This window comes from Manis javanica, chromosome 12 (genome assembly GCF_040802235.1).
Source record: "Manis javanica isolate MJ-LG chromosome 12, MJ_LKY, whole genome shotgun sequence".
NCBI lineage: Eukaryota > Metazoa > Chordata > Mammalia > Pholidota > Manidae > Manis > Manis javanica.
In genome coordinates this window covers 107,141,038-107,165,593 of record NC_133167.1, presented here as the reverse complement: position 1 = coordinate 107,165,593, position 24,556 = coordinate 107,141,038, and the positions used below count along the sequence as shown (strand labels likewise).

At 37.2% G+C, this 24,556-nt stretch overlaps 1 protein-coding gene across 3 annotated transcripts in view; it reads right to left on the bottom strand.

The window, feature by feature from the left end:
• Nucleotides 1–24,556, bottom strand: part of GPM6A (glycoprotein M6A) — a 238,611-nt gene that overhangs the window by 64,931 nt on the left and 149,124 nt on the right. The window contains exon 1 of one of the 3 annotated variants that reach the window (XM_017651845.3): nt 4,732–4,829. The exons of the other annotated variants lie outside the window; for them this stretch is intronic. Within the exon in view, the coding sequence (XP_017507334.1) occupies nt 4,732–4,813 (82 nt within the window). The 5' untranslated portion in view covers nt 4,814–4,829. Of the gene's footprint in view, nt 1–4,731; nt 4,830–24,556 lie in introns of those variants that run through there. 3 annotated transcript variants of the gene reach the window in all.

The following is a 24,556-nucleotide window of genomic DNA, read 5'->3' as shown; positions in this document are numbered from 1 at the left end:
ACCTGACTAAATATTGCTATGCACATAAGTACCCAAACACTCCTAATATCCTGGTATTGTACTTTACTCATTCATGAAGTGCAATGGGAAGTCTGTCTGATGTCTGAACTATTTACATCCACAATATAGAGTAATTCCCTCCACTCCTTTAAGGTGGGTTAGTCTGTTCCAGAGTGGTTCTAAATGTCCTGCTGCATCATGGATTAGATACATTGGCACAACATCTCACTGGCTTAAAATGTAAATTAAGTACCCAGTATCCTTTATGAAACAGTCGCAGATATAGAGAATGCATCAGTAATGCCTTGGTTTATCAGTAACTGCTCAAGTATTTATTCCCACAAACTGGATTATGCTGTCTACTTTTCTCTACATTATTTGATCCTCTTTGTACTGAATAGCTATTTTCACAAAATCCATTATTCAGGCATGAATACAAAAGTAGACATCAGAAAAGAGACATTTAAAATAATGTACATTTAAGATTGAGTTATTGGATGTTCACTTCCAGTAATAAAAACTGTTTCTTGTAATAATTGTCCTGCAGGAAATACGAAACTGAGATAAATATATGAACGAATGCAAAATCAGATGTGTGAAAGCTTCCAAGAGTAACTAGAACAGCCACAATGGGAGGGGCCAAGATCCCAGGGAAAAGAGAATCAAGAAAAGCCCTAAATTTGCTGATTTTACAACATGGATGATGGAAGCCAAAGAAAGACATGATCTATTTGAGGAATTAAGGTGCTGAAGAAAATATTTTTCACAAACAAAAGCAGAAAAAAGGAAAACAAACTAGAGTTTTTTTCCTTTTTCTTTTTAGAGATACAAATCATAAAATGAAAATGATACCAGATAGAAGCAGCACAGACAGAAAAGAAGGGCATCAGAAAGGCTAAATTTGTGGGTAAATCTAAACCAGCACTAACTGGTTAAAAAGAAAACCAACTTACATGACTCAAAAGATCAGTACATTTAACTTAAATGTCAGTAGTAGTAAAAAAGGAGTGATATAAGTAAAATTAAAGTGCTATGTAAGTTACAGTGTGAAAATCTGTGTATGTTTTATTTCAGGTGGACTCAAATAACTTGAGTGCATGTTGTGATCTCTAGAGGAACCACTGAAAGAATTTTTTAAAGGAATTAATATTAACATACTAACAAGGAGAGAATTATTTAAAACATATTAATATTTTTAAAAAGGTAAAAGAAAAGAATGAACAAAGATAAACAGAAGTGAAAAATGAAATGATAAATATGTACCTACATATATAATTAACTGAAATAAATGTAAATGGACTAAATACCTCAATTAAAAGACAAAGGTCAGAAGAGATAATGACATGCGGCTTTCAATTTTAAAAAGCCTTTAAATAAAAGAACACAGAAAGATGAAAAATAAAAGGACAGTAAAAAAGGTAGAACATGAAAATATAAAACATAGTTACTACCAGAGATAAAGAGGGACATTTCACATGATGAGAGTTGACTTTAAAAAAAATGTATGATTCTAAATTTACTTTTGTTTCTTGGGGGCTTTTGTATATTTAAGTAAATGTCATGATCATCTGCATATGAGCTCTTCCTTTAAGACATTCTTCTGAGAGCTATAATAACAATTTCCCCACAACTACTAGGCCAGCATGAGTTATCAGAAAAAGGAAAAGGTTGCTCTGACATGGTCTATGCTTTCTGCCTCCTGGTCCATATTCTCTAGGACCCGCCACTTCGCTCTTGGCTGACAGCTTTAGCCATTCAGTATGTGCAATAAAAGGTCACATTCCATACCTACACTTCTGTTAAAAATATCTACTGATTTTTATCCAAAGGAGTGACTATTCCTAAACCAAAATACGGCCTTTGAAGTTCACGTGAGTTATGACTTCTAGAAGCCCAGACCTTTGTGGGTACCGGAGCAGTCTGGGACTGAAACACGGAGCTCTCGAGAAATGTTGGCCACAAGATCACCATGATAACACGGGGGAGGTCATGGAAGTGCAGTGTATTAAGAGTCTGCTCTTCCCTATTTCAGCTTCTTAAGCGAAACTCTTTAAAGAGTTCCAGATGAAATCTAGAAAAGGATTATGATCATAATCTTCAGGGAAATCCATCAGTGATCCACAAATCATACTGCATTCTCAGTGGGAGCAATGGTCGATTAAATTGTAGTAAATTGGAAATGTGTAACTTGAGATGATGCAATTGGCAGAGGGGAAAAACGAAAGCCCTATTTCTAGAATCTTGTAAATAATTTTGATTCCAGATGCTTGAGTATGTTGACAGAGTTTAAATTCATGAAAATAGGAATAATGTACAAAGAAGCACAAAGATGCAAAGGAGAGTATGATAGTATTTAGGGTCATAAGGAACATGGAAGATGTTTGGACATAAATGTAAAATATGATTATATAAGATCATTATATTACAGGGTTAAAGTCATATGGACTTTGTGTTCAACCGATAACATAAAGGTAATTTTTCAAGTTTCTCCTTAAAACATAGAAATGGCATTTTATTTCCCAAGCACACTGCTGAAAAACTGTCCTGTTCCTTCCTAGCCATGAATCTTCCTATAATGTAACTGTATAAGCAAACTATATTATACTGGATATAAAGAGTTTACCTTCAGCATATTTCTTAGACTTTTACAGATTTAAGTGATACTGCCTATAGTAAGAACATTTATATTAATTTGGGGTAAGGGCAAATCTTCATGAAGAAATTAGAACTGACATAATTTTACATGTAGTTATACCATGGACAATAAACAGAGGGTTACATAAGGCGATGTGTTTATTTTTTACAATTCAGGGAAAGTGGACTTATATTTTATAAGGGGTGGAAAGAAGAACATTCAGGAACTCTGGAGAAAGAAGGCAGAACTGGAGTGCAGGTTCCTGGAGTGGCTGTTAGCCTCGGGGATGGCGCTGGACAGATTTTTCTCTGAAGTTGGTATGGGGAGAAGATGCAGGGGTAAATCTGTTGTCAGCAACATTTTCCCCGCATATTTTATTCTAGGTTCAGTCTTGTTTAATGGCACCAGGAAGTACACAGTTGCTAAAACCAGCAGAGTCTTCCTGTTTTTATTTTCTCTTTCTTTCAATGCTCCCACAAGCTCCATTCGATCTGTTTTCTCTGGTAATACATCCTGATTGGTACTTGTCTCTCCACGCCATTACTGTTGACGTAGATCACTTCTTGCCCAAGAAGATCATTTCCTTTCTCCTCATTTCTTGCATAGGCTGTTGACGGTGTAGAGTATAGGATGATGGTTTAAGAAGCAAGTATCATGAAATTCCTGCCCTTTGTGAGGTTCCTTGGTGTTCTTCTTGGCCTTCTCATTCCCCTGGGACAGACTCTAAGCTCTTCAGTGGACAGGACACTGAACAGTTCCCTGGCTTAGGAGTTAACATCTACCGTCTTCCCAAACTGGTCGCGCCTGGTCCTGCTCCTCCCCAAGCCCACTGTGGGGATGCTCTAACGCAGGCTGCTCCATGAAGGAAGGATTGGGCTAAAGGAACAACCGGCAGAAGACATGTTTTCCAAGATTTCAAAGGTGGCTTCGAGTCCTCAACTGCTGGCATTATCCACTTTTGATGCATTATATTTAAGGAGAACAGTCCTTATTTGGATCTCTCTCTATTGGCTTATAAATGTCTTACATGAAAATAAAGCCTAAAGGCAAAAGATCTCTTCCTGTTTCATAAACTGCACCCTGCAGCATCTCCCTCTGGGTTATAATATTTCTTTTCTTAAAAGGGATTTGGGACCTAATCTGGACAGGGAGCCAAGGAAACAGCTTATTTCATGAAGCTGTGTTAAAGTTCCATCTGTATAGAGTGAAAGCCGCCTGTCAGTCCAATGGTTAGACAGGCAGGTCCCATGCTTGCAATGTGCTAACAGCTAAAGACAGAATGTTCTCCAGTTCTGGAAAGCATCATTTAATCAACTCCATTAGTGTTCCCATGGACTCAAACGTAGTGTCCACATTTCCCATCAGAGACACGGAGTTAAAGCCCACAACATGAACTCATTTCCAGAATTAGAGCCACAACCTTATCCCTCTGTTATGCTACATAGAACAGTCCCAGAGATTTTCAGCATCATTAATATTTTGTGTTCCATGTTCAGCATTCTCCAGCTATTCTTAACCATAGAAAGGGATTAATTTTAACATGAAATCTATACCTACATATGCTAAAAAGCATCTCCAGTGATATTTTACATTTATTAGGAGAAAGCTGTTCTGAGTGATTAGAAAGCCATTATGAACAAACTAACACACTGGGTTACTAAAATTCATATGTGAACATATAAAATATATTTTTGCCTCAGAGTCCAAATGGAAAAATATGGAAGTGAAATAGACTGGAGATAATTAATTTCATAGATAAAAATAGGAATGTCATTTTATAAGGAATCTGACTAGCAGATAATTCTACCTGAATTAATGAACCCTGCCAACAATTTGCTCTTACCTTCATAAACTATCTTATCCAAGGCCCCAATTTTCCTACTCCCTTCATTAAATAAGAAATTTTACTCCTTGGCATTTAAATCCAAATTCTTCAAACCCTTTGCTCCCTCATGTCTAAACTAACAGCCTCCTGATTGGTCTTCCAAGCTCTGGTTTCTCTACTTTTCAATGACTTTGCATATTTTTCTGAAAATTCCATTTCCATTTTTAGTAAATGACTCAATTAAAGTACATATTACTTTTCAAGGACCTACGTCTTATCCATCCATGGTCAGCAATCTGATCATGTTCTGCCTTCTGTATCATGTCATCACCAGCCTTTGGGTCGTCCGTCATCCACCCTCCCTGAGCGATTCAGCTGGGCCCCAGCACGTGTCAAGGTACCAGGCAGGCCCACCTGCATGAAAAGGAAGTGCGTTTTCTCTTCTGTATTTTGCTGACACCAGTTATTTCACCTACAGGCTCTATGCTTTACTCCATCAATTCACATGCCTCTCATTTCCCTAGTAAGGCATTATCTATGCACTATTTCTCAATATATCCTGATAGGCAGTAGTTCAGCTGTTTCTTTTAATTCTAATCCTTTTACCCACTGCTAATCCCAAGTAGAGTACTAGGTGTCTGTAGTTGAACAGTACTGAATATTAGCTGGATGCATGAATATGATAAAAAGTCTCAACACTAACAACTTCAATTGCAAAGTTCTTGGTTTAGGAGACAGAGATTCAGTATTGAAAGGTATAGGTGAGCCCCGTGAAAACTGCCCCAAGGAAAGGCTATCCTTTCAACCACAAAGGTAACTTCTAAGCAGAAAAGGAAAAGAAACATCTAAGGATAACAAACACCTCCCAAACTTCTGACTTCCTATATACTAGTGGGTTAATCTCAAATCAGTATTTCTATTTCAAAATGTAGACACATTTTGTTCCGTTGTAAGGCAATAACCCGAGCAGAAATAAAAGCGATCCTGCAATGCCAGTGTCCCTCCTTAGGGCTCAGTTTCTTCAGTAGCTACATTGTTAAAATGTACTTTTACTTCCAAGCAGAGTAAGAGTGTTCAGACTGAAAAAGAGATCCCGCACAGGGCCAGCACCCAGAAGGAGGCCCGCCTTTGTTTCACCTAGACACGGAACTCCCGCTGCAGTGACAGAACGTAAGCAAGAACAGAGTGGAAAATTATTTAATTAAAGAAAATATGCAGTTAATTACTCTGCCTTCACTTCCTCAGCTATTTATCCAGATGTCAGTGTCCAGCAATTTTCTGGACAGTGTCCAGTAGCAAACTGAAACTTTGATTCTATATTCCTGCTGTTGTAAACCAAAGAAATACCTATTTTTTGTGTGTGTATCACTCACACACACACACACACACACACACACACACACACATAAACACATGCATATTTTTTTCTTTTAGGCAATTTTCAATTGGGTCTCAAGAAACAGAGACCAAGCAAATCTTTTAAAAACTTTTATGTAATTTGAACATTATAAAGTTGTAAAGGCAAAATAAAGCATTTAGCATTTTTTAATTAAAAATTCTCTCTCATATTATAACAATGTACAGACTCAGAGAAATAGAATTTATTGCAATTAGAGGGGAAAAAGAATGATGATACTGTAGAAAATATGGTTTTTCTGGTTGCCAAGGGGATAAGTGTATGGAAATTGTTTTAAATGAAAAAAATACATGTGGCATTCTTAGCTATAGCTAAGATAAACTCTTATTTTATTCTCTATAGTTACAGGAATGCTACATCATCAAAATTTTGGTTGACTAGGCATAAAATTTATAGCTTTCAAGAAGCCAAAGAAATTTTTCAGTTCTAAAATAAGACCTTGGAATAATCAAAGTAACGTGTGTGTGTGTGTGTGTGTGTGTTTTAATAAAGATTTATTTACCAAGGCAGGCAGAGGGCCGGATTTGGCCCTCAGGCCATAGTTTTCTGGCCAAAGTAACATTTTCAATTACCAAGGTTCAGGGTAACTAAAAGGGTTTATTTATTTTGAACACTTAAAATGAAATATTAAAATCACGTTTCCTTAAGCAATTTTGTAGTGAGGAAACTATGAACTGCTTCTATTCAAAATTGTATATACACATAGGCATTTTCCCACCAAATGGTAGTAGTACCACTTCCCTGCAAGCCCAACAGACAATGTCTTGGAAATCCCATCTACACAAAACTGCTTGTACTAAAGGTAATTTCGTAGTGCTCCAGAATGAGCCAGTCTCGTCATCCACCTAGGTCAAAGGAACTAATTTCTGTTTCCATTCACTAGCATTTTAGTAGATGACTCCTGCATATCAGTCAGGAGAATTTGGAAAGAAATTAGTCACAATCCTTGACATCAATGGGTTTGCAGTCTCTCAGGAGGGAAAACTAAAGGCTGGGAGGGGTCAGTTATAAGATGAGTTTAAGGAAAGCTTTCCTAGAAGAGGTGACCTTTGCAGTGAGCCTTGAAGGAACACCAAAAACGTGGTGTTCTGCAGGTGAGAGGCAGGAAGAGGAGAAAGCCTTCAGGGCTGAGTGTGGTGCCCTGGGATTCCAAGTTGCTCAGATGGTCAGGGATCTAGCATATTCTGGAAGACACAGGAGTTAGATGTGGGGGTGAAGGGAGCAGTAAGAGTTCAAAGAAGTACAAAGCACGGGGTTATGTTGATCTAAGGTACTGAGGGGCCATGGCAGGATGCTGGGGAAGGACTCTGAAGGATGGATTTGAGGCGGGAAGATGGAAAAAAGGGTGAACATTCAGGAGATTAATATATAGTCTAGTCAAGAGATGACAAGATTTGAGTTACAGCCACAGCAATGGAGATGGGGAACATATGGCAATCTCAAGAGGATTTAAGAAGGTCAACTCCATAAAACATCGTGACTGGTTCCATGTTGTATAAGAAGAAAGTCTCACTGACAATGCTTTGCTTGTGAGACTAGGATATGGTGGAGCCATTCACTGAACTGGACAGGATAGAACTGGAGCCAGTTGAAAGGAAAACACAGACACAAATCTGAGTTATCACTGGGATAGAAAGACACAGTTATCTAATTGGCAACAGAACACATAATCCAGAAAAAATCTCAGGGTGAGATTTATGAATCTATGGAACATCTGCATACAGTGAGGAAATACCCTAAATTATAATGCAACGATGAATAGTCATGCATTGTTGAACTGGTAATGAAAAATATCCTGGATGATAAGCAATAAGAGAACAAGTAATGTGTTCCTTTGATAAGATAGTTGCCTCCCAAAGTAAATGGAGATTGTAAGCATAGAAAACAACTTTGAGGATAAAAAGAATATAGTTTATTTTATGAAGAAACAATAGCAAAATAATAACGGTGAATATGAGGCCATCAATAGGTTTAGGCAAGTCTAACGGACCTGACTCTGGGATGAGTACTGGCCCCCCTGTTCCTCCGGGTGTTCGTGCTCTTAGGGGGCTCCTCCCAATGTTACATTAACTCTGAGCCATGTTACCAAAAGGGTAGGACAGAGGGGACAGTGTGTCACTTCTCAGGCTAGTTTATAAATGACTCTGCAGCTTCAGTCATTCTGAAGGACACCTTCTGCCACGCCACGGGGACACATAAGCAGTCCTGGGGAAAGAAACACATCGGGAACCCCCGAGGCTTCCCGCCAGCAGCCAGCAGCAATGTGGCTGCATCAGCAGGTGAGCGCATCGCTCAAGAGGTGCGTCCTCCAGGCCTGCCAGACCTTCACACAGCTACACAGTCTGCTGACATTTGATGTCAGTCTCATGGAAGAACCTGATTCAACCAATTTCTGGCCCATGGGAACTATAGGGTGTGAACAAAATGTTTACTGTTGTTTTATGCCACTCAAGTTTGCTATCCAACAATACATGACCGATATGGAGTGCCTGCTGCAGATCGGTGACGCAGGTGGGGAATACACCTAGTTCTGACAGTGCTTCTGAGCAAGGGTCAGGTCCACAGTGAATGTTCATTATGCCAAATCCTCAACATAAAGAGTAGGAAGGTCACATCTACACGTACAATCAGAAATTGGGTAAACTGGCACTTTGTAATTGTAAATTTCATGAAAAAAATATGTAATAAGCAAATGATCGGGGAGAACCATACAGGCTGTTAGGAAAACACCACCACAGGAGCAAGACGACAGAGCAGCTCTAGATGCAAAAAGGGTGAAAGATAACGCTTGGGGGACTAAACAGAGAGCCATTCATAGAACCGAAATAAACATGAAAATCTGTAGATTATAGATGTTTGAACAGATTAACAAGAAAAGAATAAAAAGTAGATTAAGAGCCTAATATTATTAGGAAATAAAATATAACGGCAAGTATGTAGTTGCAAATGCTTTATATAATCTTCTATTTCAAACCACAAGGAAAGCATGAGAAAATGCACAGACACAGACAGGTCTGTGCATCTTCGTGGGAGGAAGGCCTTGGTCTGATCATGGTCTCCCCTCACTTCCCAGCCAAGTGACTACCTGACGCAGCATATCTAACTTCCTCAAGTTCCTACATTGTTAACTTCCGTTCCCTACATTGTTAGACTGGGATAACCAAACACCCAGCACAAGCCTGATGCATAAACATAAGCACGTAGCAAATAACATTTTCTCTTGTATCATTTCCTTTCTCAAAGCTGGGGAAATTATGAAGACATAAGAAAGAAGAGGACTTTTGCTTTCTCGTCAGTAACATTTTTATGAAAATGTTTTGAGTAACTTTTGAGAAATCAATATGGAATAGCAAATAATACAGTGAAAGTCTTAAATGTGGCCAGAACCAATCAAATCTGCTGGCTTCCCCATTCCAACCACGTGATTATATACATGAAATATTTTTCTAGTGTACAGCATCGTGTAAAAGTGAAGTGTTTTTTAGTAGACTGTGGCAGAGGGCATCCACTGAGCCACCAGGGAGCAACAAATTAAATCAAAATGACCATTTTTGTAGATGCTAAAAGGAATATTGAGAAAACTTCTTTAGATTTACAAAAACAAGAACTGTTTTTCAATGATTGTTCCCAGGCTTGTAACAGTATGAAAGTCCAGGCTCATAAAAATAAACACAGAAGAAGGACACATCTCATTGCCTGTACTGGGAAATGCAAAATCTCTACACACGAAACATGCAGCTCACCTCCTGGGTCCAGGAGGCAGTCGAGTTTCTATCCAGCCCTTTAAAAGCTGCCACAACCTCAAGTTTCATTTCCAAATCCAAGTCAATTTACCCATAGCAATCTATCTCTTCCATTTGTAAGTGAATCATAAAAACCACTACTCTCTACACTCCTGGGTCTTGTTTATAATGTCTGGCACACAAAAGACAGGTGTATTGCACAGACAATATTGTGCAGGATTAACACTTCAGCTCCCACATCCATTCACCCAAAAACTGTGAAGCACCTGTCATGTGCCAGCACAGCCAGTGTGTGGACGCTTCAAGGGCATATCAGCCCCACCGCTAGCATCTGAAGAAAACGTTCATTTACTCAGTGGTTGTAGTGTATGTAGTGTACGCATTTCCTATACATGATCATTTGCTTTATGATAATGGCTTCCTTCTGGAAAGGAAGTGATTTTCATGACTTTGATACATGGAACCAAACTAAACAGAAGATAAAGGAATACGAGAGAGCAAGAAGACAAAATAGCATGGTTTATTTACATGCAGATAAGTGTTCAAGACAACTTAGCATTAAAGGTAAAGGATCAAGATGATAAGAAATTGAACCTTTTTATAAAAAATGTAAAATTCAGTTTTTCTGTATCTCTTTTTGCCCTTTTGAAGACAGCTGGCTGAATAATTTTTGTTGTGAATTATGAGGGTCTTTCCCTCTATGCTGGCAGTCTACCTATGCAACTCATAGTTGACCTACTGACTGGTTATAAGTATAAATTAATATCTTGTATTTGAATTGAAAATTACAAGACATGTATAGATTTGTTAATGATGGTTGATCCATTAATGTATCCTGCAGTTTTGGAGGGCTAAGTGGGGCTGTTAATTTTTGTCTGATATCATCCTGTAGCTTCTAAAAGTTTTACCATGATTGTCCATCACTTTGTAATAAAAATTTTAGTATCTCCAAAATACAAGGAATATTTTAACAAGGGGAGATAACAGTTCTCTCTTTCAGAAGGAAGGAATTTTACTTCCTGGGATATTATCAGAAAGAATATAAGAATGCTGTTTTTCACCTAAATCTAGATCACTTTCTCCTCACGTCAGATTGACCCATGTGTACATTTTTTAACTTTTGACAGCTCACAAGTAATTCCCAGGGACAGATTAGTGATACCAAATTGCAGGCTAATGATACTTAAAATGTACAGACTGGTAAGAAGGCACCTAAGGTAAGATGTACAAATAATACAACATGCTTTGGGGAATTATTTTAACCTCCTATATCTTTTCACATTACAGAACTCTAATTTTACAGAAATATATTCAAGAGACTCTGAGGTTGATGTAATATGTTAAAAGCATTAAGATTAAATTCAAGATTCAAATATAGATTATAAATTAAAGAAAAATTACAGGAAAATTCCTCATATGAATTGAAAGCTTAGGGAATATTTATAAGACTATAGCTCCAGGAGTAGTGAATTATTCAGCCATTAAACAAATGCAGATTGAGAGATACTGACAGAATAGAGATATATATCAAGATCTTTCTGCTTGGGAATATAAAATAATAGAAAAAAAGTACTTTTAAAATAAGAAATGCTCATCTGAGAATTTCTGAAATGTAAACAGTAGTAATGGAACAACAAAAGACATCTCAACTCGTTGAGGGTAACCAGGGAATAAGAACAATAACAGTAAATAATGAAGGCTAATTTCATACCAGGTCCTGTATTAAGGTCTTTTGATTTATTATTTCTTTTAATCCTATAAAAATTTCTGAGGAAGGGGCTATAGTTATCCTGAATTACTGACACAGAATCCCATGTAGAGAAGTAAAGACATATTTTCAAAGTCAAGAATTAAGTCCTACTGTGAACCAGAAACTCAGGTAGCCTTACTTTAGAGCCCATGATTTGACACAGTATGCTGCGCACACTATATGAGCTCAATAAATAGGTGTTGGATGAATGAAATGATGACTAATGTTACTATAATTTAACATTTTATTTCTGTTAAGGTACAAGGTCCTTCAGGCAGATGTTCAACCATAAAACCTATGTGCTTTTATTCAATTTTTAACTATTTTGCCCTAATTAAATTGTTAGGGAACAGATTTCAGACTTTGGTAACTAAGAAAGTTATAATTTAACTATTCATAGCATACTGATAGAAATTTTTATTTAAACACAAATACAACTCATCCAAATGATATGTCTTTCCCTCTCTGCAGAAAATTAAAGATAAAAACGATAAAATCTAAATTCATTTAACATTTGTAGTTTATAAACATGATGAATAACATCAATAATTCCTTACATATCAGATAATAGGCTTTTAAAGTCTGAAAGAGATGATGGTTTCTCGAGTATATGTATCTTCTCAATGTGCTCTGAATGCCCTCATGCACCTTGTACTTCCCTGACATCTAATATGCATTTTGTTAAGAGTTTGCTGAGGTTTTAATTGGGTGCACAGATGCCACTTAGTATTATGACCAGCTACAAAAGAAACAGCGCCATGGGCATGCACAGTTAGCATTAATTATATATGCCATACTGTCCTTAGACCATCAGTTTGCCATATTTTTATTCACTCATTCGTTTATCTTTCTTATTCACTCAAAAGCATTTACACTAGCACTAACATTCACTGTATGTTTGAAGCCATGGCAGTAAAGTCACTATGTTTAGTGTCAATTTGCTACTTTCTTATTCATTATTGCTGTATTTATTGTAGAATGTATTTAAACTCTGACTGAAATCAATACAGGACATTAGTCAGACCATAATGTAACAAAGGATTTAAATGTCCAAACCTAAGTGTATACTTTCTAAGCAGATAACATGTTACTCAGGCATATTACAAGAAGCTGCTAGATTACAAAGATAAAAGCTGGTGGGGAAGGAATTCCAGCTGTGGAAAGCCAGAGAGAACACGGGAACCTCCCTGCCATCAGCCAGCAATAAATAAGACTTTGTCTCGGGGGCAAGTGCAGATGGCTGCTGCTTCCTTCCCACACCTGTACAGCGAGACCTTAATGCAAACACTAAGAATCCCAGAGACCCAAAACAACGTGGATTGCCACTCTGAATGGAGCTGCCCTTCTATGGGGACGGAAAGCAGACGGGTTAATGACTGCCTAGGACTGGGAGGGGAGGATCAGAAGCCACCGTGAACAGGCAGGGCCTTCCTTTCCCGGGTGATGCGAAGGTTCTAAAGTTAGGTTGTGGTGGTGGTTTCAAAACTCTGATTATAAACTGAAAACCCACTGAACTGTAAACTGTTAGTGGGGTGAATGATGTGGTATGGGAATTATATCTCAATAAATCTGTTTAAAAAATTGATGCAGCCAGAATTTTTTTCATCCACAATCCAATGCCTTTCTACATTTTGCACTATTTTTGAAATGTACTTCAGAGCTGTGTTCTGTAAAAATGTAACCTTTTCCCTCTGGCTGATTATCAGCCGACTCACATGAAATCAGTCTACTTCCAGTGATTGCCACCAAGTATTTTTCCTTTTAAAGATATGCTATTTTTAATAATCACATTATTTTGACTAATATTACTAAAATTTTGAAGTTTTAAATACAACATGACTTACTTAATGACCAATGAAAATGAATTTCACTTTCCACTTAATGATGTGTCAAATTCCTAACATTTGCAATGTGGTCTTATTAAGTGTAGTTTATCTAGGGAATAAAGTGCAACGATGGAGAACAACCCCAAACTATTTAATTAAAAACTCTTTACTTAACAGTGTGAAACAGTACATTCTACACGTCTTGATGATAAACTTTAAGTAATAACATTGACTTCTTATGGAAATAGATCTATTATCAGTAAAAAGGCAGATTGTCTTCTAAACCATCTTTTATATATTCAAAGAAAACTTCTTTTGATTTTGTTTTCCTTATCCAATAGAAGGTTTTCAGTTTTAAAAGTCCTAGGCTACCACTGATATTAACAGAATATAATCAATATCCTTGTGAGGTTCTGCAGTTCGTGTTATTAGACCTATTCTCCAATAAACATTTTTCATGCAGCAGCCTTATGGAACATGATTTGGGAAACACTGTTTTGTTCAATATTTATTTGGCCCCTTTATTATGGTGGTAAAAAACATAGACATACAATTTGTCATTGTAAATATTTTAAAGCATACAATTCTAGCATACTGTATACATTGTACACTGTATATGTTAATGTATACAATCCTAGTACACTGTATACATTAGCACATTGACAGTGTTGTGTAACCATCACCCTGTCTTGGTCCAGAACATTTTCATAGCCCTTAGACGGGACTGTGTGCCCACTGAGCGTCTGCTCGTATTCCTCCTCCTCCCAGGACCTGGCAATGACTTATCTGTCTTCTGTCTCTGTAGATGTGCCCTTTCTGGATACCTCATGTAAATGCAGTCATATCATATGTGTCCTTCTGGCTTCTTTCACAGAGCATAACTTTTTTAAGATTTATTCATGATGTAGCATGTGTCAGCATATGTCATTTCTTTTTGTGGCTGCATATTATTCCACTGTATGGGCATACCACTTTGTCTATTCCCTAGTCTACAGACATTTGGGTTGTTTACACCTTTTGGCTATTATCTTAACTATTATCATTTTGCTTGCTTTTATAGAAAACATAGATGCCATGTGATATTTTTCTCTCTCAAATACAGATGAAAGACCACAAGAATATAAGATTAGGGGAAAATTCTTTTCTCTCTAAACAGAAAAAAAAAAACTTTTCTCTATTAAAGAGCTCATCTTTCACATACCAAAGATAAAATGCCTAACTTCAATGAATCATGAGACTCACTGAATTTCAAGGATACAATAAAATATCACAATTGATAGCCAAGAACCCACTTGATAGTGTCAAGTAGGATATCTTGTATACATCTCAAACTTAATATATCTGAATTGTTTATCCCACCTCTATGTTAAGTTCTTTTTTGATCTCCTCCACTTATATAAAGTGGCTACTCCATTCATCCAACGACTCAAGCCCAAGCCTAGTAGCCATTCTTAGCATACTTTCATTACCAGTATAAATTCCATCTTCAGATTCTGTGCATTTGGTGTGCAAAACAGCTTGGAGCCATCCCCCTTTCCTTATTTCCACAACCTTACACTGGATCAGGTCACCATCACCTTCTATCTGGACTATGCCCTCTTGTCTTGACCATCTCAAATTTATTCTCTGCCACAAAGATTGGAGTGAATCTCTTAAGAATTTAAATAAATTACATCACTCCCTTGCCTAAACCCCCTAGGAGGCTTTCTGTTACCCCTCAATTAAAACCCCCATTCTCAATACAACCTATCTGCCTCTCTATTACCAGGGTCTGACTTGTTCCCCTATAACGTCCCATCAACAACAGCTTTTTTGTCAGCATCCTCCATGCACTGCACTCTTCTAGAACCTTCCTGAATGCTATTTCAATTCTCTCACTACCACCTAGTAACTCTTCACCTATACAGGTTCCTAATGATCGTTCAGGCCTCTATTTGTATGTTACGTTCTCTAAACCACTTTCTTACACCCTCAATCAAAATTAGGGTATCCTGATACTTGTCCTTTGAAATGCACTTAATTGTACCCCTTAGAACTTAACGTAGCTGTTTAATATATATTTATTTGGCTCTTTATTTGCCTGATCCCCCACTCCCACAGTAGAGTACACACTCATTGGGTCTTTCTAGAGTAAGAAACAATTCTCTCTCTTTTAAGTATAATGATCATGTATCACTTAAATATGTGTTATTCTCTGGTCTCTAAAATAGTTCACATAATTAAAATGTTTCAAAATATGTTAGAAATTAGGGACAGTGTTTTCATTATCTTTATTTTACCCTTTGAATATTATACATGAAGAAAATACAGGCGTTGCCAAGGTAATGGATTCTGAAGAGCAGCAGGTCCAATTTTGTTAGAAGAACAGCGCTCAGTAAAATAAGCCTTTATCTGGAGAAAAAAACATCTGAAAGGATGGAGTCCAAACGATATGAGTGATTTCACTTAAAGCAATTTCAATTTACACTCATCAGTTGAGTTTTGGTTAATAGCTTCATTTCTTTTTTCCCCCCCAACTTAGTTGTATTGGACTGTCTTTAACACATCAGTTTGTAAGTTAAGTGGATTTGGATTCAGCTAATGTACTTATGGACGCAGTTCTAAGTGCACATCATGTTTCCTAGGGGTTGCTAGGGTCTCAGTGTGTCCGCTCCTTCCCTCTGTATTTGTCCCTCTCATCATGACCTTTTCCAGCAGGTAATGAACCCAATTGGCTGGCTTTCTGCCACTGCCTTCCAGGACATGAAGAGAACATGCAGAAAAAGGTAAAGACTGCTATTCTCTCTTTTCTTTCTTTTTTATACTTAATCTAAGAGGTTCTTGAAATAAAATCTATTAGAACCATTTAAATATTCAACAAGGACATCGGTTCTCCTGAAGACACATTCAATTCTTTTAAAAGAAGTTAGAGAATTTATAGAGAAGATGAAGAGCTACAGATGGAGCAGCTTTTGGAAAGCCAGGATTCAAAACCGGCCCCCTTTTTGGCAGAATAGAGAGCTACATATGTTGTGCTGAGGTGACACTCCAGTGGGAGCAGGAAGACGGCTTCTCTATACGCGAAAACCACCTGCACTCCGGCCAAAGGAAATGGGTTTGCACTACATACAGCAAACCTCGGCCAAATCCACACACCCCTGACTGCACTGCTTCACCATTAAGACCTCAGAGGATCCTTTACAAATTCACTGTCCAGTCTTACAAACCAGAAGGCAAACATATCTTAGAAACCATATGTTCTCAGAGGAAATATTTTTCACTTTTTATAGATTATTCATGAAATTGATGAATCTATATTTCTATCATGCACCATCAAGTCAAATATACGGCTGGCTGTTGTCAAGTTTTTGGCCACTGAACAATAATGCCTTTGAGGAGTTTGGCAATATTCTTTCTCTTTTGTTTATTACATGAACTAGCTAAGAAATTCAGGTTTGCCGAAATACATTCATCAGACATGGGTGTGGCCCCCCGGAATTCAAACTGGTGATACTGATGTAGGGTAGATGGTTCATTCTAGAACACTCAAAAGCTTCCAAGTCTCTACCACTGGGAGAAAATGTAAGCCCTGTATGAAGATGTCTAAGATGCCATATATATTACAGATGTAAGAAAAGCAGGTAGATTCATAGATATCACATTTTATAGGAGTTTAAGAATGACAGCATTTAGTTTAGCATTTTCCAAAATGGATGGTTTTTTATATCCAACCCTACAAACTGAGCTAAAGACACAACTAACTGCACTGGAACTTCCATTAAAGCAACAATATGCTTCATGTTTATCTAGAAGTGGAAGAATTTCTATTTTAATTATCCTCCAATTTGGAGTTACTGCTTGATTACAAAATGATGGTGCTCAGTTTGACAAGTGTTATCCTAAGAAAAGGCTTTCACTTGATTAAGATAAGAACGATAGGAAATGCTCAAAAGTGTTTTTAAAACACTATTTTTAGACTGTGAATGTTGTATAAAAGAGCACAGGGCATTTCAGAAAGAATCACATCAGTTTTGTATCACTGATGACAGATTGTGCCTTCCAGATTTCTCCCACTGGAAGACTATGTAAACTCGGCAGATAATGTCTTAGATGTCACATAGTGCAAATACTGGGAAGAATGGTGGCCCGTTGCGGGGATTCAAGTGGCTATTACATTTCTTGGGGGTTTAGGAGTTGCCAGAGAAAATAGGAAAGAGAAAAGGTACTAAAAAGTTTAGTTCTATACAGTGATTAAACTCAAAAGATGAAGGAAATAATGCGAGGGTACAGAAAAATAGGTCCACTGCCCACAAACTTAATTTGTGACCCAATAAAAGTAGATTGTGCATTTTTAATTCTCAATTTTAATTGTACTATATATTGTACATTATTTAACAAAAGTTGAGTCTGAACATCTGGGTACCCATTTTTCAATATTAATATTCTCATTGATATTGGTATATCAATATCTGGAGGTAAACACTGGCATTGAAGTATAATGCAAAAGAAGAAACTAAGATACTATTTGAAAGACAGTTTTTAGAAATATACATTATATTCCTAAATTACCAAATGTTAATTTAAAAAAATAGTTTACTAATTGGGATTGTGCATTATCTTATTTTCAAAGCATCTTGGACTTAAACCTTTGACTTTCCAATGAAAGTGTTCAAACGAGTAGCATATGAATTTGGTTAAACCACATAACCTTTCTCAGCCTCCTCTGGAAAGTTGGGGATATTTTCCTTACCTTACAGAGTTAAATAAGATAATGTGCAAAAACACTCCTTGAAGTGTTTAGTTAAACATAAAGGCCAGCCTGGGTTTGAAGCTGGGAGAGAATAATGAACCAGACCAGCAAATCAGTTGTGTATCAGATAAAGGTGAGCTCATGGTCACAAGTGAATGGAAACTTCTCTCCCCCCTCTCTGCCTCCTGAGGTTTATTCTGTTTGCTGGTCCAGGAGCCCAGAGTGAGGTCTGGGTCTGGGGAGCCCAGGGCTGCATGTGGGCCAACTTTTTGTCATTAGACCCAAAAAAGACCTGGCCATGGACCACCACACTTACAGTAAATGCTAAACTTGCCTGCCAACTGTTGGCATTCTGTTATATTTGATATTTAAATTTTTCTTCTAGTGGAAAATTAGTGCCCAGAAAATATTTAATTTACATGTCAAAACTTAAGAAAAATCGTATATAGTCTGACTAGATAAGCAGTCTCATCAAATGGCTGAATTTTATTTGTAAGTAACATTCTCTTAGAATATCCAAAAGGCAGAACAACATGGTGAATGTTATAATCATTTCAGCCCCTCTAGCCTATTATCTAACTTTCAGGAATTGCAGAAGAGAGACCAAGATGGTCTAACAACCTGATGGCCACCAGTCCTGCCTACCTTTAATCTCCTAGCACTTCATCTTAACTCTCTACAGCCAGTGACATTTCCAGAATGCTAACTTTAACATTTCACTTATGTTATTAATATATTTTCTAAGAGGTTTTGCATGCCTCCGATGAATTTCAAGCATCTCAGAATGCTCCTAAATCCCACTCTGACTGGGTAACTGCCTAGCCGTGCAGCCTCGCCGTCCTTCCCACTTTCCTCTTTGCGTTCCAGGCTCTTGTCATATTGACTTAATTTAAGTTCTCTGTGTTCAGGATTTCACATGTGCTGCATTTGGGCTAGAACAACCTTCCCCTTCAAACAGTTCCAATGTGGTCCTGTCTCCAAAGACTGAATCTTGACATCCCTGTCAAGTCCCTACCGCTCCATTTCATCTATGACCAGACTCCACAATCTCCCCCGCTCATCTTTAATCCCCTCTTTCTGCTAATTCCTTCACAATATCCATTCACGTTCAGGTATAACCTATGTGATGGTTTTTACTCTCTCTACATAACTTTCCCCAAAGTAATCGTATGTGCCTTCTGAGGAATGAAATAGGTGGTAAAGTCCAAAAAATGTAAAAATACCTACCAAATACATCTAGATTTTTACCTAGATATATATCTAGAAGTTACCTCTTGCAAATATGTAATGTCTCTGTTCACTTAAGTGTGTGTATGTGTATTTTAAGAACTATTTTGTCTATTCTAACCTTTACCACCTTGATTATGGCTGTCGCCTCCTAACTTCTCCTTCTGTTATTCCTGTTCATCCACAACCCTGCAACGAATACATGCGATCTTTCACACTTTCAAATCGTATTTTGTGCTCTCATTGTTTCGGGTCTTTTAGTATCTTACATGCCTTCACTCTTAGTTTTATGAATTTTCATAAACACCATAGCTGATATTTATAAGGCACGAAGCAGAATGAAAGTGTGGAAAAAGCAAATAAAAATACAAATACAAATAAAAAGAAAATACAATGTCTGTGATTACATTGCAACTATACAGAGAGACAAATCGGTTGTTAATTCACTAATTCAAAAACGCTGAGGACTCTACCATGCACCGACCTGGATCCTGACCCTGAATGTGCAACAGCTCTCAAGTCACACAGATCTCTGCCCTTGGTCTTTTGCTTAAATAGAATGGTTCCACCTTGCCATGATCTAGTCAAACCCACAGACTCAAAACCTCAGTGATTACCTTACATTCCTTAAAACTGAAAGTTAATTTTGCTTAGTATCAGTAATGTGAACTGGTTTTTATTCACGTGAGAGGCCAGCAGACTCATTTTAGATTCCGTTCTGTGCATGACCAGGAATCGCCTCTTCGGGGTTTTTTTGTGTGCAGGACAGGCTTGGTGATCTTCCTGGGTCAACCACAAGAGGGTTTCTTATCAGGAGCGCCTCCCACACCCTTCTTGGGGCTGCAGACACAAACTCCTATGGGGTCAGCATATCGGCCAATCACAGCCTGTCAGCAGTCACTTCCAGTGAGACACTGCTCCTGCACATCTCGATAAATGCCAGTTTGCAAGGGAACAGATGACTCCTGAGCAAAAGCCCTTTGAAAGAGCTTTGGTTGGAATAAAAGCATCAGGAAAGGTTAAGGCCGGGGTATAGAGGCTGAAGAGCAGTGAGAAAAGAAGGATGTGGTTTTTGTGCTTACAGTAGCATCACACGGGGTTCTGTGGTGGTCTACGTCCCAGTGCGTCATCCAGAAACATCACCAGTAGGCTGCAGAGGTGGAGCATCAGCCTGTCCGCACCCAGATTGCTCCTGTGCAGACCAACCAACCTGCCTTCCAACCATTCTGCCAAGTTTTGAGTCTCAGCCTCTCCTAACTGGCTCTTATCCACTCCCTCTTGGGGAAGAGACATAAAAGGAAAACAGTAAAGAAAAAGGGACTAGAAATCACACAGAACAGATTCCAGTCTCGCTTCTTACATTCTCTGGGAGTCATGATCCACCTTCCTGTCTCTATTCATTGTAGTCATCCATAGATTTCCCTACTTGCTATATACTGAAATAGAAAGAAAGATAGTCATCAAATAGAGAAAATGTAATTACCTCGTACTCAGAAATTAAATCAAAGCAGGGAGAGCCACTTAGTATAAAGCAATGTGCTTACAGATCAAGGCATCTTGACTTTCCTCTGAACGCCCCTGGCCAATAACTCATCCTACGTCTTGACCAGGGCACTCGAATAAATCAGCATACTAAAAGCTCTTTATGATTATTTAACCAATTCTCTTCCATTTGTCTGCCTTCATGGAAGACTTCTCACCGATGACATTTTGGTGAAGATTCTTACATCCTTATGGACGTTCTCCATCAGCTCATATAAGCAAATGTTTACTAGCTGTCTTACATATTGAGAAAGAGTTGAATGGGTTTTCAGGAGATCAGTTTTCTACATTGAAGGCTTATCAATCACTGCCACCATTATGCCATGTCAAGGAATAATGACATAAGCATTTGTCATTCAGGATTCAGTAGACAGAAATCTCTATGCTAATACATTCAAAGCCACAAACAGAACAAAATGCTTTATGCTGAAATTGCCACCAGACTCAATATTTCATCTTTACAGTAAATATGAAAATAAGAGCCTGTGTGGCATGCACTGGTTGTGAACTGGAAAAGAAATAAAATCTTAACATTCAAGTTTAAGGAAATATCTTTATCTGATATAAATAAGGACAACTCTCAAGGTAATTATCAATTTTGTATTTATCAAATCATCTTTTAAAATAATGGTAACACTAATATTAGATAATACTAATTTGATACAAAATGCCATATGCACATTATGACACTTGTGGGAAAAACTAATGGAATTGTGTTGGATTCCTTAGAGAACAATAAAAGCACAATTATATGTTAATGAATTGCATAGGGAAAGAAACTGATTGGCTATCATTGTGCATCCCTGGACCAAAACCTTATACTACAGAGTCCTGCAGTTTCCATAGCAACATGTCAATGGTTGGTATAAAAGCAGTGGCTCTCTCCAGACAAAGACTTGCCAGGGCTTTCGCTTCAGTCCTCCAAAATCTGAAGAACAAAACCTTTACTTTAAAAAGTAGAAAGGGAAACTGTCAATATGCTAAAGGTCAAAACCAAAATGATACAGTATTTCATCAATACTTCCAAAAATAAATCCTTCAACACAAATTCATTGGAATGGAGTAAATAAAATTCCCTTATCTCTTTAATCCACATATCAAAGTAATGAAACCCAGTTCAATCAAGTTTTTTTGCTCACACAGCTTGATGTCCATCAGCAAAATTGAAAATCCCAGTTGCCTAATGTCCATTAAGGACAAGCAAGGGTTGCAGGTCAGAGTTCTGTTAATATCACTGCTTTCCATTTAGATATCTGCTGAGTTTAAGTATGTGCCATTAGTGTGTATGATGGCAAGTGAGGCGGAAATTCGCGTTTGAGTTTGTCTTTTGTTTCCCTCTTCCGCTGTACCGAAGTCCCTAAACAGGTCAGCAATTAACCACTGGGTTAATAACATAGGATCTAATCTAATATAACCAGTATCACTCTGGTACTTACTTATAAGTATTAATAAGCTTATTCATTTTTTAATATAAAATATAAACCCTACAAAAAGTATGTCTCCTCCCCACCCAATCTCTACTCGTAATGCTGAAATATTTTAAATACATGTTCACAAAATGGGGACATGAACACAGGCAAATAATAAAGCCGAAATAATTAACTTAAAAAAAAAAAGACCTTTAATATTTTATTTGGGCTTAGAATCCAACAACATATAGGTTCCAGAGAGAAAGTGAAAATAATGAGGCACCGAGTTTTTTTCATGAATGAACTTCACAAATAGTTTATACAATGAAGAGTATCATAAACAATGATAAGATCCTTATAACAACTGAACCACAGGGCAAAGAAAAACTGTCCGTGCCAGCGTTGGACCATTAAACTACAGTCAATCAGACAAAAAAAAAAAATCTCATGTTAAATCATGACTGTCTAATAAAGGACATTTTTAAGAGGAAACAACTGACAAATCAAAATATGTAAAATATATGTATAAAATATATGTATAAAAATATGTAAAATATAGTTATTGTCTATCTTGAAACTTAGAAAACTGATGAATAAAAATATACTCTCAAACACTTAATAGTAGGTTGAATTTTGTTCATTTATTCATTGTTTTCATTAGGAATGTCCACAAAATAGCTTTCCTTTTTCAAGTTAACCTGATGCTCCCAAAACTGGGACCAAAGCATGTTTTAATGTGGATATAAAATAAAATCAGCATAAGTGATGAGCAGATTTATGTGGGGCTAACATTTTTGCTGTGTGTCTTGTATATGCATTGCCTAAAATCGACCATGGCTCAGAAGGCTCCATCCTTATCAGTATGACTATTAGGCTGAAACCTTTGGAAGTATTTGGATTTGCTCTGGAACTCTGCAAGGCCATATTAAAACAGTATCACCAAAATATTTGCAGTTGAGAGAAATATCTCTACATCAAATGAACAATATTACCCTCACAAAATTTCAAAAAGTTGAGGAATCTAGACTTAATCAGGCATAAAACACACACCCTAGATATTTTGTAGCCACTGAAGCACACAAATGGGAAAAGACAAAGTGTCTTTGTTTCTAAGATTCCTACTTAAAAATTAAAGTACAGCAAGAAAGATTTCTATAGAGGCATTTCTCCAAATCATGGCCCAAAAAACACCGAGGATTCTTTAAGGTTTAGCACACATGTTCAGGGTTTTACTAAAACCTCTAGATTTTTCCATTAACCCAAATATTGTTTCAGCCTGCTAGTAACTTTTAATCTTCTCCTCTATACTAGGAGATATTTAGTATTTCAAAATCAAGTGGAAAAAAATGGACACAGCAGAGGAAAAAAAATGACAGCTTCCTTCCCAAATGGCTTGCTTTCATATTTCTTTAAAGGACTTGTAAGGGACTATCTTCTGAATTTCAATACAATTGAAAAAGAGAATTCAGAACTTCTGATGACATAAAAACATAAACGAAGCACTATAAAGCAAGTTATGTGTGAAATATACTCCAAAACATAATCTACTATCTTCAGAAAAGCCAACTAAAAGTTTATAAAAATAGGTCCATTTTTTCATCTTGGATCAGCATGCTGTGAAAATCTAAGCTATTAATCTATAAATCAGCCCCTTGGGACGAAAGCACAAGAAGAGAGGTTATATTTTATTCTGTATAGTCTGACATTGGACTAGAACACTAAAAAGGAAAACTGAAGAAACTGAAAATGTCAAAAGACACCAATCAATTGACACTACCTTCAAGGAAATCTTCAGGCTATTAAAAGCCAAGAACACCATATACCTGACATCCCTACTAATTTACAATGTGCGAATTACCATAAAAATTGCAAGACGTTGAAACGGGATTTTTTTTTAAAGGAAAAAAAAGCTACACCTCGATGAGAAAAGTCTTATTCAAAAACAAGATATATGGTAATGCTAAAAAAGAGACAAGAGGCCCCAAAGGAGTCACTTGTGCTAAGCCTATGTCACCAAACCAAAAATAAATACCTAATCTAATTGCAGTTTCAACCCCATCCAGGAATGAAATCTTAACTGGTTAGACTGGAATTTCCTGGTCAGTAGGAGTGAGGTAATCAAGACATGTCCCTTCCATACTCTGAAGATGGGACAATCTGATTTTTCCTTGTCCTGCCTACATCTGCCTGTAAAAGTCTCCCATCCTGTGCAGCTTTTCATAGCTCCTTTCTATTGGCTAGATGAGAAGCTACCCCATTCATGACTTGCTGAATAAAGCCAATTTGATCTTTAAATTTACTCAATTGAACTTTGTTTTATAACAGCAAGAACCTTAATAAAACTTCCTTAGATAAGTATTTCAATTTCAATAGTATCCCAAGCAGTATACAAAGTGTTTATCTTAAAAAAAGTGTCCTATTTGGAACTGACTTACCCCCTGTGTTAACTCAAT